Source organism: Azolla caroliniana, unplaced genomic scaffold (assembly GCF_043228905.1).
Source record: "Azolla caroliniana isolate FFs.n. ecotype wild unplaced genomic scaffold, voAzoCaro1.0.p SCAF_6, whole genome shotgun sequence".
In the NCBI taxonomy this organism is placed as follows: Eukaryota; Viridiplantae; Streptophyta; class Polypodiopsida; order Salviniales; family Salviniaceae; genus Azolla; species Azolla caroliniana.
In genome coordinates this window covers 8,477,576-8,494,983 of record NW_028230441.1, presented here as the reverse complement: position 1 = coordinate 8,494,983, position 17,408 = coordinate 8,477,576, and the positions used below count along the sequence as shown (strand labels likewise).

General features: G+C 38.3%; 1 protein-coding gene across 3 annotated transcripts; it reads right to left on the bottom strand.

Moving 5' to 3' along the window:
• Positions 1 to 660: 660 nt before the first annotated feature.
• Positions 661 to 15,632, bottom strand: LOC147862974 (protein ENHANCED DISEASE RESISTANCE 2-like). Of its 3 annotated transcripts, XM_087321638.1 has the most exons (23): positions 15,153 to 15,630; positions 14,900 to 15,047; positions 14,309 to 14,383; positions 13,666 to 13,719; positions 13,513 to 13,584; positions 13,321 to 13,421; positions 6,688 to 6,743; positions 6,532 to 6,621; positions 6,405 to 6,442; positions 6,084 to 6,184; positions 5,887 to 5,982; positions 5,751 to 5,815; positions 5,607 to 5,678; positions 5,283 to 5,444; positions 4,741 to 4,943; positions 4,616 to 4,655; positions 2,989 to 3,146; positions 2,800 to 2,901; positions 2,321 to 2,365; positions 2,082 to 2,225; positions 1,899 to 1,994; positions 1,702 to 1,803; positions 661 to 1,222 (listed from the first exon to the last, which is right to left on the bottom strand). In XM_087321638.1, the coding sequence occupies exons 1-23, from the start codon at positions 15,227 to 15,229 to the stop codon at positions 1,121 to 1,123; spliced, it is 2,199 nt and encodes a 732-aa protein (XP_087177764.1). In that variant the 5' UTR covers positions 15,230 to 15,630; the 3' UTR covers positions 661 to 1,120. The 3 variants fall into 3 exon arrangements, with proteins under 3 accessions (XP_087177764.1, XP_087177763.1, XP_087177762.1); XM_087321637.1 differs by having other exon boundaries at positions 6,084 to 6,178; positions 14,900 to 15,632; XM_087321636.1 differs by having other exon boundaries at positions 14,900 to 15,630.
• Between the last annotated feature and the right edge of the window lie 1,776 nt (positions 15,633 to 17,408).

Below are 17,408 nucleotides of genomic sequence, written 5' to 3'. Positions count from 1 at the left end.
TACGAGATCTTGTATATCTTTTTACTATATACTTATGAGAGATGGTGATCCATATATTGGTTGCATAAATATGTGGACATCTAGACGATCTTGTATCTCTTTACTATATACTTATGAACATGAGATGGTGAGCATATATATGGTTGGAAAGGTGCGTGAGTATCATCATACCTTAAAAATTGTCAACATAGATTGAACTCCTCATAACTCTCATGTAATGCAACTCTCTCCAATGTTTACATTGATCACTATGGACTCCCATTTGGTATATATATTTTATGCATAATATATTAAGCCGAGCTTTTTAAGATCCTTCATTGACACTATTATAAACCTTCGCACTCTCTTCCCTGTAAACTTTATAACCCAACAATGCACTCAATCTGCATGCCTCAACTTGAATGAAACTTCCTTCTGTAAATAACACTAATATAGCAAAGGTTGCTATTGATAATCTCTATAAAGTAATGGATTTTAGAAGTATCCTTCTATAGATAGCACTAATATCAAAGGGTAAATGGAACAAAGTCGGATGAAACTACCTGCATCTTCAAGTTTGCAGGAGGATAAAAGATCCAAATCCAACATGGCATCTAGATTTCAAGGACATTCTTCGATAAAACTTTTCTGACATTAGAATCATCAAGATAAGCTTGAATAGAAGTCATATAAAAGAATAATAATTATACCATGACATATTCGTGATCAACTGACATTTAATCAGTAGTTTCACGTGTAAATGTTGTGCAGAGACACAACAAACATTCAAAACAAATAATTCTTCAGAAAATAATAAATGGCGACTTTATTTACAGTTCGACTTAAATTCAATTGAAGTGAAGTTGCCTCAAAAATGTTTTCAAATTTTGCCTCTACACAACAGTAAATAATCTGTTGCCTACTTCAACTTATTATCCTGTCATTCAACACATTTTATTCTTCTACCATCAAAGCAGAGAATTCTTTGCTCGTCTCCATATTTGAAGTATACTTCATTGGCTTTCAGCAGCTTACACATTCATGTGTACACCTTGCTGGGTCATAGCAGCAATATTGGTAACCAAACTTCAGGTAAAAACCGAGATATCATAGTCTTGAAAGAATGGAGCATTGCTAACTTTTAGTCCTTATCGGGGTAAGGAGAAATAGCTTTTGAGAGTTCTAAACGGGATATGCGAACAGTACCAATCAGCTTTTCAGGTAGCTCATCTAATGAATTCCCCTGCACGAAGACACACTGTGTGAGGCTAAACAAAACCAACCAGATAATGACTAGAAGCCCTTGAAAAGGGAAGAACTCTGAAAATAGCCCCAAATACCCCAAAATGCTTTTGGTCGACCCCACTTGAGCAATTATGCATGTTCTTTGAGCAGCTATATCGCCAATGCATCCCCTTTTTCTCAAATGTACTATATGTGCTATTGGGCAGTTATACGGTCAATTCATTCCAATCCTTGCATTAACAGTGGAATAACAAAAACTAGGCAAAACTTGGGTATGCAGGATTTTTTCTTTTACGTAGCAACTCGGCTGCATTTTCCTAGTAAACAATCACATTATCTGCCTCTTAGGTATAATTCCTCTAAGTTATACAGGAGTTGTGCTTCACTTCTGTTTTTCATTGCTTCAGTTTTCTTCTAGTGGTGACAATTATCAATTATTTTTTCAGTTTTCTATAGATGTTAATATATACTACCAACCTGAATAAGGAAAGCTATGTCAACCACCAAAGAGGCCACTGTACCAAACACAAGGCCAAGTACTCCAGTTGCAACAGTAGAAGAACCAATGTCGACATCGACCTGTAGTAAAGAAAATAGAGAAAAGATGATACAATCACTAGACATTTCACGAAATCTAATGGCCTTCAAGAATCAAGAGGAAATACGACGTGAACCTCCAGGTATTTCGGTCCTCGAAAGTAGTTGCAATCAACAGCCTTCCCTAGTATGCAAGGTGTACTTCCCACACTTTGTCTAACTATCCAATTTCCCTGTAAATGTACCCTAAATCCTTTTACTTGTCTGATAATGAAAAACTTTTAGCAGGATGGAACAGAGTAACGGTCTTCAATAATCACCTTTGGAACTGCTGGAATAAGTTTCAATCTACCATTTCTAAATCCATCGTCACCATCAATAAATCTCTGAAGCAGAGAACCAGTAGGAATGGGTCCCTTTGACACAAAATATAGAACCATGCTGTAATGTGTGAAACCTGGGACCTACAGCAACATCAAGAGATTTGATTAAATAGAAATAGATTGAATCTCAGGCCGTGCTCAAGCATAATTAAATAGAAATAGATTTGATTTTGCACCTGCAAGTTGAATAATAAGGTGAAAAGACCTTTTTCAGCAGCTACCTGTTATTAAATCAGAAAGAAACATTTGTTTTAGACGGATTGAAATTATTTTGTACCTTCTACATACCATATGGAATGTGTTGGATTACTGATCCATCTTAGCATAATTGTAGGTTTACCAAGATTTAGTAGAATTATCAAATTAAATCATAAAAAAGAGAAAATTGGATCTAAGCACGAAGTCTACTTTTATATTAAGGAGAGAATTTTCATTGGGAAATGCATGTAAAATACTTAATATTCATGATGCACCAAGTTTCTTGGACTATTTTCAAAATAGTGAAACCTGAATTCCCAAAACATCAAAGCTCATATTGGATGCCATTTTAGTAGATTTTACATCCAAGAAAAACAACTAAAAGATTCTAGTGGAATGCATATGACACAAAAATCCTGAACTTTAAATTTGTAGGGTTCATTACAACAGAATTTACCTGAGCAGCACAACCGTTTCTCTGAGCAAGATGGTCCATACGTTGCGAACCTTTAAACCAGTCCACTGAGACTAGTCGCATCAAAGGTTCTCCGGCTGGAACCTGGTGATAGAAAAACAGAATTTGAATGTTTACTACAAGAAGGATAATTCTGAATAGGACACATGCACATCCACATTAAATTCTTACCTTTGAACGATCAAAATGAAATTTCCTACTACGGACACGGAAGTTGTTACCATTTGGAATGCTCCAAGAATTCTTTGCATTATCATGGTCATCATGAGTAGCAACACTAGGAAACGCTAACCAGTCAATTGAATCGGTTACTTCGGCATCCGCTTGTGCTGCACCATAAATGAATAGTAAATATTTAGAATATTCATGGCAAAGAGCATAGATGACAGCCTTTAGGAAATTTTCCCACCCTCAAGAAAACTTTAGAGTTTTCTTACTTCCTGATTTTCCGAATGCATCATTCATTTCCACTGATAGTAAGTAAATGTTATCCCAACACAATTGTGTATGGGGGGGAGAAATATAAGGAGGGGTTTGTAAGAAGCATTTGTAATCTAGAAAGAAAGAAAGAAAGAAATATTAACATCTTTTAATTGATCTTTAGAAAACATTGCCATTTCAACATTGAGGGCTATTGTGATTCCGATTGGGCTAGTTGTGCTAATGATAGGAAATCCACATCAGGATACTGCATGTTTGTTGGGGGGCAATCTGGTCTCTTGGAAGAGTAAGAAACAGTCAGTAGTAGCAAGGTCAACAGCAGAAGCAGAGTATAGAGCTATTGATGTAGGAGTTGCGGAGATGTTGTGGCTGTGAACTCTCCTAATAGAACTAAGAATGAATCAAGAAAGTCAGATGAGGCTGTGGTGTGACAATAAGTCAGCAATCAGCATTGCCAACAATCGGGTGCAGCATGATAGGACCAAACACATCAAAATTGACAGATTCTTTATCAAGGAGAAGCTTGATGGTCGAATATTAAAATTGAGTCATGTTTCTACTGAAGATCAAGTAGCAGATTGTCTTACGAAGGGACTTGGGCCAGTATGTCTTTCTAGACTGTGTGACAAGATGGGCTTAGTGGATATCTTTCGCCCATCTTGAGGGGGAGTGTTGAGAATGATTAAAGTTGTAGCCAAATGACTAGCCCAACTGCCATATCTGGCCTTTATAAGCAGGAGCCTTCTCCTCCTTATGTTAGATAAGTGATCTCTGTGTTTTCTCTCTCTTGTTGTAACATATATGTACTCTTGAGAATAAATGAACGGAGAATGCTCATAATTTTCCCACCCTCAAGACAACTTTAGAGTTTTCTTAATTCCTGATTTTCCGAATGCATCATTCATTTCCGCAGCTAGTAAGTAAATGTTATCCCAACACAGTTGTGTAAGGGGGAGAGAAATATAAAGAGGGGCATGTAAGAAGCATTTGTAATCTAGCGTAAAAATTATATAAAGTGGAATATATTCTCGTGATTGGAATGGGCTCACACACATATCAGCCAAGATAATATATTTTCTTGGCCTTGCATCCGGTTCCATTTCTTTGGATAATCTCGATAGTCTTTCATTAAGATTGCATGCACATGGATTCAACATAATATGCAGACAAAAATTTAGTTCTATTAAAAACACTTATTGAATGAATGTGGTTACATTAAAGCTGGTTTGTTACATATGGCACATGAAGAGTTATATATTGACTTCTTTTTTTGACATAAAATTTACTTCAAAACTATAGACATCCCTCATTGTCGCATTGACTAATTACATAAAACAACCATGGGTAAGTAACTTACGTAATGCAATATTCTGGTTCGAAAGTTGTTCAATAGAAGCCTAGCCAAAAGAACAAGGTAATGCAAACAGAAGATGAGCATCCTTGAATTTATAAAATAAGCTATCATATTTAGCAACTGCGTACCTCATGACTGTTTGGCTGTCCATCATCCTCATCATCTGACTCATCTTCTTCCCCTTGTGAAGGAATATATTGATTCAAATTAGAGGCATCATGTATGGGTATCCTCTTCCTCCCTTTCTTGACAGATACAAGTTCTGTATCCATCTTCCGGATTCGTGGGACAAGATGAGCATCGTCACATTGAGCAAACCATTCACGAAGACCTACAAATTGTCTGTTGTATCAAATAAAGTGCAGAGCATTCATGGATATTTGTGCATCAAAACCATGTAAAATACACTTTTAAAATGATAGAAATTTCTGTAGTTGTGTTTGGCCATCTGAATGTACTACACAGGACCTTGAGCATGCACATAACAGATCTCATCAATTATATACGTGTCATGACTCACTAGCCAGAAAATGGTAGAAAAAAACTACAGTACATTCAACTTTATTCATAAGAAATTGTACAAGACATTAATATTGACTTGTATAATTCATCAAAACAAGCAAGCTCTTATTTAAACAGTGTTGATTAGCCATTGAATAGGAATTTTTACCAGAAACGCTATTAAGCATTTGGAACAAGCAGTGTTGTTGATAAGACGGATAATATCGCACCCCCCATCCTCGGAAATCTATTTGAATTTGGTGCTCAACTTTAGCACGAGGACTTTCAGATCCTAGACGAGGTTTTAAGGGAGTGATCCTAAATCCTCCACCTGTAGATATGACAGTATAACCATTTTCACTTAACTTTAAGGATGATTATCAAGTCAGATTGTATATATCATAAACAAAAACAAAAATATTAAATGTAGAATCTAGTTGAAAAGTTGAAAGTTTTCTCATTAGAGATTACTTAAGAGGAAGTTTATACATACTCTCAATATGTGCACGCACACAGCCTGGTTGAGGGGGACAATTCACATGTTCTTGCGACTGGAAAAGGATTACTGCAATAGTTAAAAAACAAATTTCAGAAACTGGATTATGAAAACTACTACCATTTAGAGATAATTTCATACCGTATGAACCATTCTCAATACATCTCCAATATCGAACATAGCACAAATCACGTGGCCAAATAAACCTACATTAAACAGAATCAGTTTGTACAACTGATCACATATAGGATTATAAAAGTACATATAAAGGAATTACCAGCTACACCAATCCAGCTGTAACCGGTGGTATAAAATTGCAGTGTGTCCATCGATCTCTTGCACCATCATACCACTGTGAAATGTACTATCCCATCTGCACATAAATGTTCTCGCAGTTAAAATATTACCTGTAATTCATTCAGAAATTCTATCAGAGATTATATTTTATGCTGGTTGAACTTCAATAGTTCTTACTCATTTCGGGTATCGTCCATTCCCATAATCAATGAAACAATGTCTTCACATTTTGCATCTACGACTCCAACAGCTTTCATAGCTCTTATATAACCCTGTGACTATATAATGCACCTGCCTTAGTGACCTCATCCCAGATAATTGTGTTGGGAAACACAAAACGCATATAAGTGCTAGTGCAAACAATCATAGTGGAAAAGGTTGTTATAAAGACTGCATGATCAATATAGCTGATAGGAAGATTAGAAAAATGTGTGGACAATGAAGATAGGAAATGCTGCAAAAAATATAAAAACTAGATATATAATCTCAAGCACTCACAGAAAAATCATCTGGAATCTCTTCAAATATACGCAATCCTGTAAAAATTACAAATTAATCTGTCAAGTTATGTATCTATAAACCTTAAATAGAACAATCATTGAGAGCAATATTAACTTTCAATCACCATTATGACACTGAAACAGCCTCCAATGTTTTTTCTTAGGCTCTGATAATGTTGGATGCAAGATTTCGGACTCCTCATCGTTCCTCATAACTATAAATAAAATTGTTAAAGAGTTGACACCACCCAATGTCAAATCAAATTGAAAATCTTCCATACCATCAATTCTAGCTCGAGTACTTGGAAACTTCTTCTCACCTTGAACTTCCAGAACCCTTCAATAGAACATCTTTTTCTCTCTTTCTCTCTCGCACACACTCTCTAGGGTTAGAAAGTAAGAGCATGGAAAATGTTTAATGCAAGTAAAGATAGCCCACAACTAGCTTCACCTCATACTTGGCATTCTATGACATTTCCACGCAGCCCCTCATCCCTCCCCCCACACGGCTCACCCATGTGAATCTTTTTTTACTCCCCAAATAGTATTGCAAGTGTCATGTGTGAGGCTCAAACCCATAACCGCACATAGCAACCACCAAGTGTGAACCATTAGGATAAGTATTTCTAAAGTCTATATTCTCATCATTGTAATTATGTCTTATGCAGTATTGCATATGTGCTAACTCAGATGAGCAACATGGTTGTCATGCATCACATATTAGCACATGTGCACCAAGGGGAGATCACACATCGCATGCACTCACACATCACATGCACTCTTATTCGAACATCTATCTAAGGAGAAGGAATCGAAGAATCTAGACATCAAGGAAAATACATACAATCGATTAATCAAGCTAACTCATGGGGAAAGGTTTCTCGTCTCTCAAGATCAAAGAGTTCAAGCCGGGGTTCAGCAAAGTTAAGCTATTATCCTTAAGGTGGAATATTGTTCTATTGTATATTGTCTCAATTCTGCTACTTTAATCCTACACTTTTCTATCTGGCTACAAATTAGGAAGGCCCAAGATCATGATGGATTGGTGGGTGAGCACTTTATCTATGCCCGTGACACCTTGCTCCCATTGCTAGCACACATCTTTAATAGAGCCATGTGTGAAGGTTTCCCTACTAGATGGACTCAGCATACCATTCTGCTAATCCTCAAGAGTGGAGACCCCATGATGCCAAGCAACTATAGGACAATCATGATTGGCCATTACTAGCTAAACTATATGGGTCGATTCTAGAATCAGAATTGAGTATATGGGCAGAGCGGAATGGCTGCCGTTCAATTGGATAGGCAGGCTTTCAGAAGGGGTTCACAACTTTGGATCACACATTCACCCTCCGGACCGTTATTGAGGAAGGCAGAGCCCATAATAAGAGGATTTATTGCTGCTTTGGGGATTTCCGAAAAGCCTTTGACACTGCCACATGCTCAGCTTATGCAGCGGCTAGAAGCCCTTGGTGTTCCTACAAATATGCAATGGGGAATCTATGCACTCTATGAATCCGTGTCAGGAAAAGTGCAGTCTTCCAAGGGTTTGTCAGAGACAGTGGCTAGCATAATCAGAGTGAAGCAAGGATGCCCACTATCACCCACTCTCTTCGGTCTCTATATAGATGAGGTATCACATTACAGAGAGATTCCGGGGTTCGGGAGCACGCCTAGCAGGTATAGCTATACAAATATTACTATATGCTGATGATATTGCGCTGATTTCTGACTCTCTGGAGGGATTACAAAAACATCTAAATGCCTTTAAACTATTTTGTACGGACAAAGGTTTAACAATCAATATGGATAAAACTAAAGTGATGGTGTTTAACACCACTCAAGCATGGATAACAAGATACAAAACCAGAATTCTTCTTGGGAGAGGAAAAGGTGGAATACACACGCTCCTACCCATACCTAGGAGTAACATTTACAAGGCCTTGGTTCTCCTTACAGGAGGCTGCCTGTGCCCGAGTTTCTTGTGGATATGCAGCGCTTGGTGCTCTCGAGAGATAATGTGCACATTTGCAGTTCCAAGAGCCACGAACTAAGCTGTGGTTATTTGATACACTTGTCACACCAACTCTTCTCTGTGGAGTAGAAACATGGGACCGAGTCTTAACAAGGCAAATCATTGGAAAGATTTAGAGAGACCTTTAGTGTCAATGATTGCTCACATGATAAGGAGCAAAGCATCAGTGCCCCACGATATAATCCAGGCAGAGATGGGAGCAACACCTATAATCACCGAGGCATTGTTCCGATCAGTGACATTTATCCAACGTCTTTGGGAGCTCCCTAAACAAAGGTACCCAAGGTTGGCACTTATGTCTTCAAGACAACTGGCTGAAAATGGAGACATTCATTGTTGGTATGCTGAAATGCAGCAACATAGCATGAGTAAATAAATGCACTACCCCCCTTTCAATATAGTTTGGACCGTCCCCATCTAAATATGACAAAAGTGGAAAAGAATAGAGTGATCCGAACTGATATTATTAACTTGGAAAACAAGATAACATGGATCAGCCCCATAATACCACTTGGTATAAAGATGGCCCACTATAAGACGCACTTCTTACACACATCAGAGGATGGATTCATCATCAGGCCACCTTATATGGACATACATCTATCCTATGCGTTGCGTAGTGTGATAGAGCAGCTGCGAACTTCATCACATCAGTTACAGATTGAGGTAGGCAGATATACAAGAATACCTCTAGAAGAAAGAATTTGCCAATTGTGTCATCAAGGAGTGGAATCCGAAGAACACTATGTTTGTCACTGTAGTGTCTTTTATGAAATCAGAGGTAGATACCGTTGCCTCTTTAAACAAGGCTTTGGCCCGCTACGAAAGGTAATGGAATATGAGGACCAACGGTGCCTAGGACTTTTCTTGCTAGAGCTGAAGAGATATCGGGAAAAGTTGTTGAAGAAATACAGCCACACAAGCTCATCCACAAAGAACAATCACAACTTTCGTTAGCCCCATCACTCCTACTAATGCTACAAGTCAATCACGGGATACACAAATGGGCTCCCAATCAGGACATAACAAAGGGGTTACAATTGATCGGGCAATAGCAATTTGCCATGCACGTAGGCCCCAAGCCCCATGGACCATGACCTTGACACCCTTGTCATCAACAAATAAAAGCCATTATCTCCCACCATCACAAGTGCTTCCCTCGCTTCGGAGACATTTCCGTTTTGGATCGACCTATGCTAGAGATCTTTCGAAGACAAAAGCTACAATATATCTAACTTGAGAATCTCACATGTGCCGAAAACCAGATTCCCTCGTCTCTTTTTATCTTATATACTTTTATATTTACGGAGTATTATTTACTTATTTTTTTGATTTGTTGTTCTCAAAGACGAGACAACACTTAAGATGTAATCTCTTGTTTGGTCTTATTGGCCATTTTGGCCTCTTAAAAGACGTTAATATATCTTTCTTTCTTTCTACACTTCTTTTACAAACTCTTCTCGTTCATAACCTGGGAAGTTTGAGCAACATGATGGCCAAGCAAGGGTGCCCACTCTCTCCACACTCTTTGGTCTATGCATTGATAAACTTGAAGAAATAGTAACAAGGCTGCAAAAGAAGAAGGATTGGATGGTCCAAAACTAATGCATGAGCTTATTTTTATACTCCCATATGCTAATGGTGTTTTATTCTCATAGATTGTGGATGATATGCAGCACTTACTTAACATATTGGACACATTCTGTCAAATCAGTGTGCTAACAGTTAACTTGGAGAAAACAAAAATGATGGCAATAAAGGCAATACAACCAAGACGCTACCTCTCTTTTACATACAAGGGAGACCCAATACAAGTGGTGCAAAGCTTCAAATATCTTGGTATTAATGTCCCATCAACAAATAGGTAGAATGTATGCTATGAGTCTAGACTTCAAGCACATTGGAATAGTTATTATATGTTCAAGAATCAATGCAACCAAACTGATACTCGAGGATGGGAAGTGAGGTTGATGCTATTCCGTGCTATGGCAGTCCTAGTATTGCTTTATGGAGTGGAAGTGTGGGCTGGCACTATCTCACTTAGTGCATGGAATGAAATAGAGAAATTCCAAAAAATGTTCTTACGAAGACAATTGGGGTTTAAATCCTCAACATCCTATCCTATCATGCTATTAGATACAGGTGCTTAGCCCATAGAGATACTAGCCCATGCAAAGAATATATAAGTATATGGCATACTTGCATACTTCAAGAATGTGCCTGATCATAGACTGCCCAAACAAGCTTGGAACTAGGTAGCTAGGTAGAAAAAATTAATAAGAGAAAATTTCTCTCATCTGATTGGGTGTTTGACCTTATTAAATAGTTTAAGAGATGGGGAGAAAAAGATCTAAACCCTAAAAGATCTATGCTCAATGATCATATATTTCATAGGCATCAATAGATTACTCGAAGCACTAAGGATGAAGTGGCAAGTTGCTAAAACGTCAAAACTGGAATATTACAATGCAAAGATTAACCCCCCAATGTTGGCCCCAATACACGAAAAAAAATACCAGAACTTATCCAATCGCATCTGACACCCCCATGAACCTTGGCTCTCAGAGACCCTTAACACTTCTTCAAACTCATTCACACAGTTGTTGAGGTAGTATCATGGCATCATCGCCCAAATATGAAGATATGCAATGAAAACCTAGTGGAGGATGAATATCACTTACTTATTGCATGCTCAGCACGTAAAGTAATTCAGAGAAATATGATGACTAGTTAGATGGGCATGATAACGTCTCATACTCAAATTTCCACCAAGAAGGGTGAGCACATACATGCATGAATTATTTTCATATCGAGAGTTTTCAGTAGCGATCCGCTTTCTTAGGAAGAAGTCACATACAAGATGATATGTTGGTTTGTTCTCAAAGGTCAAATTTGGCCTCGTGGATGATACAATATTCATTCTATTCTATTCTCCAAGGAATCCAGCCCCTGTGCATGTGAGCAGGGGCTGTTTCGGCCAAGTGGCTGCTCAAAGACACTTCAGGCCCCAAAAACGTGGTCAATGCTGGTATTCAGAGAAAAACAATGTCAGCTAGAAATCCTGGAAGAACTAAGCAATGAGTGTGCGTGGAAAAGGCGCTGAGAACCAATCCATGTGTAATGGGGGAAGCAACAAGACTTTGAAACCAAAAGTTGTATGGACTCTGCAGAAGTTAGAGAAGCTCAACCCAACTTCCCAATTGTGTCTGGACAAACCAGAAGCATGGATAGATAGGGTCACCCAGTGGAAGGCAATGGGAAGATATGGATCAAGCAGATGGTGGCGATATTGGAGATGTGTCGCCTGGACTGGTGTAAGGTAGATACACCAGTTATGAGCAAGGACTCCACAGCAGAAACAGGATCACAAGAATTCAAGCTTGAAAGAGGGACAAATCACCTCTCCAGAGGCTGGCAAGACCACTGTCCGGAAGTGGTCTTGCACAAATGCATAGCAAGAAGGATGCCACGCAGAATGAGGACCAGGAACAGATCATACTTCAAAGAGGGACCAATTACCTCTCTAGAGGCTACCAAGACTACCAGAGCCAACCCTGCCTTCACCACCAGCAACCAGGATTGAATGTATTAAAGAGCCTCCAGAAACCAAGAGTAGGCAAGCTGGTTTCCTCTGTTTCTGCCAATACAAATATGGTGAAATCCTTATTTTCAAGTGAGGAACCTTGGAGGACATCCACCAGATGCAGACAACAATCAGACACATGACAGCGACAGAAGAGGATGCAGAGGAACACCCTCCCAAGAGGAAGCGGAAAAATCAAATACCAGGAACATGGTTTGAGAAAGACAGAGATCAAGCACTTAAATCAATGGGTATGGTGAGGAGAGATAGCAAGTGGCATGGAGTAAGTGCCTACAAAGAGTGTGGGCTAGCTACGCTCTTCATTGATTCCCCATGCACAAGGATGGGCTTTTGTGTGCTTAATGTTTGCTTGTTTGCAAGATGCTATCCAGAAAGTTGGATTTCTTGAATAAAGTTTTGAGCCATTTGATCAGGGCAAATCTCTGGGTCTCAGCTTATTATCTACGAATTGACTGTTACTGGTGCTAGGTAAGGTGATTTCGCTGTTGGAGTTATTTTCAAAATAACTAGAGTAATGGGTTCATGTGGGTGCATGACCAATCCAACTACTCTATTAGGTACTTCCCTGTTTTGCAGCTTGCTTCCCTTAGGCAGCACAGCATGACACACACCCAGGTGTTGTCCCGCATTCTCTCCACTGCGCAAAGTGCAAGTGGGCTTCAGCCTAGAGAGATAAGATATATTTGATCTACCAAGGTTGTCCTAGAGGGGAGAATTGCAAATATCAATGCACAACAGGGCGGAACCATAGCATCTGAATTCCAATCAAGGGTAAGTGGAGTTCAGGAACCAGTCAGACATGTCGAGGCAAGCATAAGATCCAAAACCACCAGAAGAATAATCTTTAATGCGCAAGGAAGGCACACTGCCGGGCAAAATGTGAACATGACAGAGAGAAAGACGCACAGGAGCATGCACTTATGAGTAGAAATAGAGGAATCAGATCAGGACTGTCACACACCAATCAAGGTTCCTAGTGCTGAAGCAAAGACATGTGAACTGATAAGTAGCAAGGGTCTCCTCACCAGCACATCATCACCCATAGAGACTATAAAAGGATGCCCAAGGGAGCATTTTGTCCTTACATCAGAGGCTCTTAAACTATTTGCTTTTAACTTCCATTAGTTGAATTATGCCGCATATAGAATAGTTGAGAACTGAAGGTTTACAGTAATGAAATAAAAGTGCATTCTAATTTTATGTCTTACTTGACTGTGTGAATAAGTCAAAAATACCTAAAGATTTGTTTCTTCCTCTCAATAATTCAGAACTTACTTGCTTTCGTGTTCAGATGGTGATATCCTGTCACGGAAAATACCTTCTTTCACTTCAGTTTGAGGAATATTATTTCCATTGACCCCTGGAATATGAGGATGCTGAAAATATTCCATAGGGAATCTTAATTACAATACCTGATAAGACATGTTATAGAAAACTTAATCATACTATCATTTGCTTAAAACATACAGTTATCTGCTCGACCGCTTGTTCAATTGATTCTTTCCATAAAATTGCATCTTCTAGATAAAATGATGCCATCTGTTTAAACCCAATAAACCAGTTTCATTTGAAAGAATAATCATCCCCAACATGATGTTCAAGATTTGATCTTTAAGAAACCTTAATTGCATGCGATTTATCCTTATTGCTGTACACAGAGAGAACAAAAACAGCCTGCAAACAAATTTCCAATACATTTCAGCTGTATGCATAAAGTCAGGCTTTAGACTAAAATGCAGAAATTGAAAGGCACTCAAAACAGACACAATGTAGTAATTTTGACCTTTGCTAAAAGAAAATATCACCTGTCCAAAAAATGATGAAATACACTATAATCAAATTTAATAAGACATGATAGGATATCTCTCATCTTGAGGCAATGCCAGTTATACTCCCTCGATAATCTATGAACATTTCATGCTAAATTTCACTCACTGAGAAATAATAGATTCTGCAAACCTTTCACATTTAGGAATAAAAGATTCCACAAATTTGTCATCCTGAGCAAGACACTAATAGATATCACAACCTTTCATGCTAAAACTCTATCTTTCACCCTAAATTTCCAACAGAATTAGCAGATTCCACAAATATTTCATGCTAAATATCACTTTCACAAACCTTTCATGCTAAATGTCACAAATAAAACAATAGATTCCACAAACCTTCACACTAAATCTCACCAAGAAACAATTGTTTATGAACTACCTCTTTGCTCTACTTTGTAGAATTATTAAATTAAGAACAAAACCCAAATACTTACACGGCCATGGTGGTGTTCCATGCCTTTGTCTTCAACTCTACAACTTGGACCTAAGAAAAGAGATCTGATAGGAATCTGCAATATAATAATGAGAGCATGAATCAGACGCAAAAGAACAAGGGATCAGAGAATGTAGTACAGATTTACCTGCAAGTATGAGAAAAGACTGAAGTTTTGTAATTAAAAATAGAGCAAATTCAGAGTTTTCTCACCTCTAAAGTAAAAACTTTCTACTTAATTGTTAGATTTCTCCCATCTTTGAGGACTGAATCTTTCTACTCATGAAATGGAGTGGATTCACCTTCTTGAAAGACTGGATCTTTAAACTTCTAATGATTAGAGTTCTCCCATCTTTGCTGAATCTTTCTACTTATAATTAGAATTATTTAACCTTCAAATAATAGAGAGTCTTTCTGCTTATAGATTGTGGTTATTAGCCACCTAACCTTCTCAAAGTTTTCTTCTAACAGAAACATTCAAATTATGAATAGGTTTCTTCCTGTTGTATAATTAAAGCTCTCTTAATTTCATTATAGAATTACAGAATCAATCTTCTTTCTACTTATATAGCCACTAGTGTTATAAACTCACCTGATCTTCTGAAGGTTTTTTCTTATAATAAGAAAGTCGTGTAGGCTCAAGCACGAAGTGCCGATTATGCATGAAGGATCGACCAAATTTTCGTCTCCCAAATCTCACCATGGAACCTTCGCGAATAATTCTTGGTCTTTGATTTTCCCTGGTGAAAGAATTAGCATATAAACTATCCGAGGTCGGATCCTGATTCATAGGATTAGTGCTTTTTGAATTAGTAGGCCTGTTTTGATCAATATCTGACATAGACCTTTTATGGTTTATAACTCTTTGGCTTGGCGCTACATCGGACATAGATCCATCAGGTATATTTCCAGCAGTAGCCATTTTGCCTTTGCTTGATTTTGCTTCTATTGTTAATCAAGAAGCAACACCATAGTTTCGAAGAAGTGTTCTAATTCTTCTTCAAGCTGTAATTAAATCTGCAAACCTTCAACAGCAATGTCATTATTTGTGGTATACTTACAGGACTCGATAAAGTATTCAGGTTTTCTCTTCTTCTTCTTTTTCCTCTTTTTCTTCTTCTTCTTCTCCGAAGATGTAGCTATATTACGTTAGGTCATGAGCATTGATTTTATTTGTTCTGATTAAGCTTTAAGATGAATAAGGAAGAAGAAGGATCGATCTTTGCAGGTGTGTAAAATTGCAAGGACTAGATGTGGGCATGGGGATGATGGGAGATGGGAGATGGGAGATGGGAGATGGGAGATGGGAGATGGGAGATGGAGAGGGCGATAGTGATGGAAGATAATTCCGAGGTCCGATGATGGAGGAATTTTCGAGAAGGTATTACAAGTTGGGATGGATCAATCGTTGAGATCAAGGGGTTGTTCGCAGAGCGAGGGAAAGAGAAGGAAAAGGCGAGGATGACAGAGAGAAAGAGAGAATCTAGCGATGGCGATGGCGATGGCGATGGCGAGCAGGAAGGAAGGCAGGAAAGAAAAAAAGAAAGAAGGAGGAGGAGAAAGCAGAATATGGAGAGAAGAGAGAGAGAGAGAGAGAGAGAGAGAGAGAGAGAGAGAGAGAGAAAGAGAGAGAGATTATGTAATAATGAATATGTATGTAGAAGGATTTAGGCTTTGATAGCGAAAAGAGAAGGAAGGAACAGAGAGGCTCTAACTACTACTGCTTTTGCTTTTGCTTTTGCTTTTTCTTTTTATTTTATTAGTAGTAGAGCTGCAAGTAAGGGCTCTGTTTCCATAAAGCTCTTAAGTCAATCAATCAATACATACATACATACATATGTACATACATATGTAACATATGTATGTATAACTTATAACTTATAATAGTATATGTATATGTATACATAGTATGTGTATGTGTATGTGTATGACAATATGTGTATGTGTATGTGTGAGACCTCGGACTCGGCCTCTGTGGCCAGGTGAATGTTGTTCACACCCCGCCCCTAGGGCCTCCGCCTTTCCCTTGTTGCCTCCCCATTCCTTCCCCTTCACCCAAGTATGTGTTGTGACTCGTTTGTATACCCTCCCTCCCGCTTTACACTATCCACACCCACGTATGGATGCGTGGACAGCGAAAACGGAAGCCATATAGATAATTCCATAATTGCTGGGAAACTCGGAGCCAGTTGCTCCGCGTTGTCCAATTTGGAAAAAGGAATATTCGTCTACTCGAACCATATAGCACGTTGGTGGAGAGATGACCCAGTGGTTATAGATGCTTTAGGATAAGAGTTCGAACAAAAAAAGAAACGTGTATTCATAGTGGAAAATGTTGGCCAAATTTGAAGTATCACCACACGGACATTCGAAGATTGGTATGACTGGAAATATCTCATCGAGTGTCAAATAACGAGGGATCGCCTTTGAGCCGGGACACATCGCTCCTCCTCCTCCTCTTATTTCTTTCCTTTTCCTTCCTTCCTTTCTTTTTTCGTTTTCTACACCTTTCTGTCTTTTTTGCCCATGATAGTGCGAACAAAATAAAGGAACTAAGTTTTGTTTCACTAAATAATTGTAACATTTTACTTTGAATTGATTATGATAATTTTCGCATTTTGTTTCCAGTGTTTGTAAATAAAAGAGGCGCCTCCTCGCACAAAGAGAAATAATAAAACGATAAACACTCCCAAGCATTTTGTAATGGCAACCTCTTTGCACATACACTCTTTGGAATGTTTAACATTTGTTTTATTTTTTCATCTTTCATGCACTCTTTCTTGGGATTATTTTTTTCGATTGACCCGTCCAAGTTTGATCTCTCGTATGACTAGTCTTGTTTGCTTTAGAGACTTGATCCTACCTAATCAATAGGAATCAAGATGTTGAGAGAGAGATTGAGAAGCTTCACGAGACCTTTGTGCATTGTGGCTCGTCTTTATTGCGTTGATTAACAACATAACACAAAGTGCCCTTCTATTCATTTGAATTTAAAAAGTTAACCCTTTTTAAAACTATGAGATTTACTACAGCCTAGAATATGAACTTTCCACGGTAATATTAGACCCCCTTTTCCAATGTGACAAAAAGTGCATGTATTG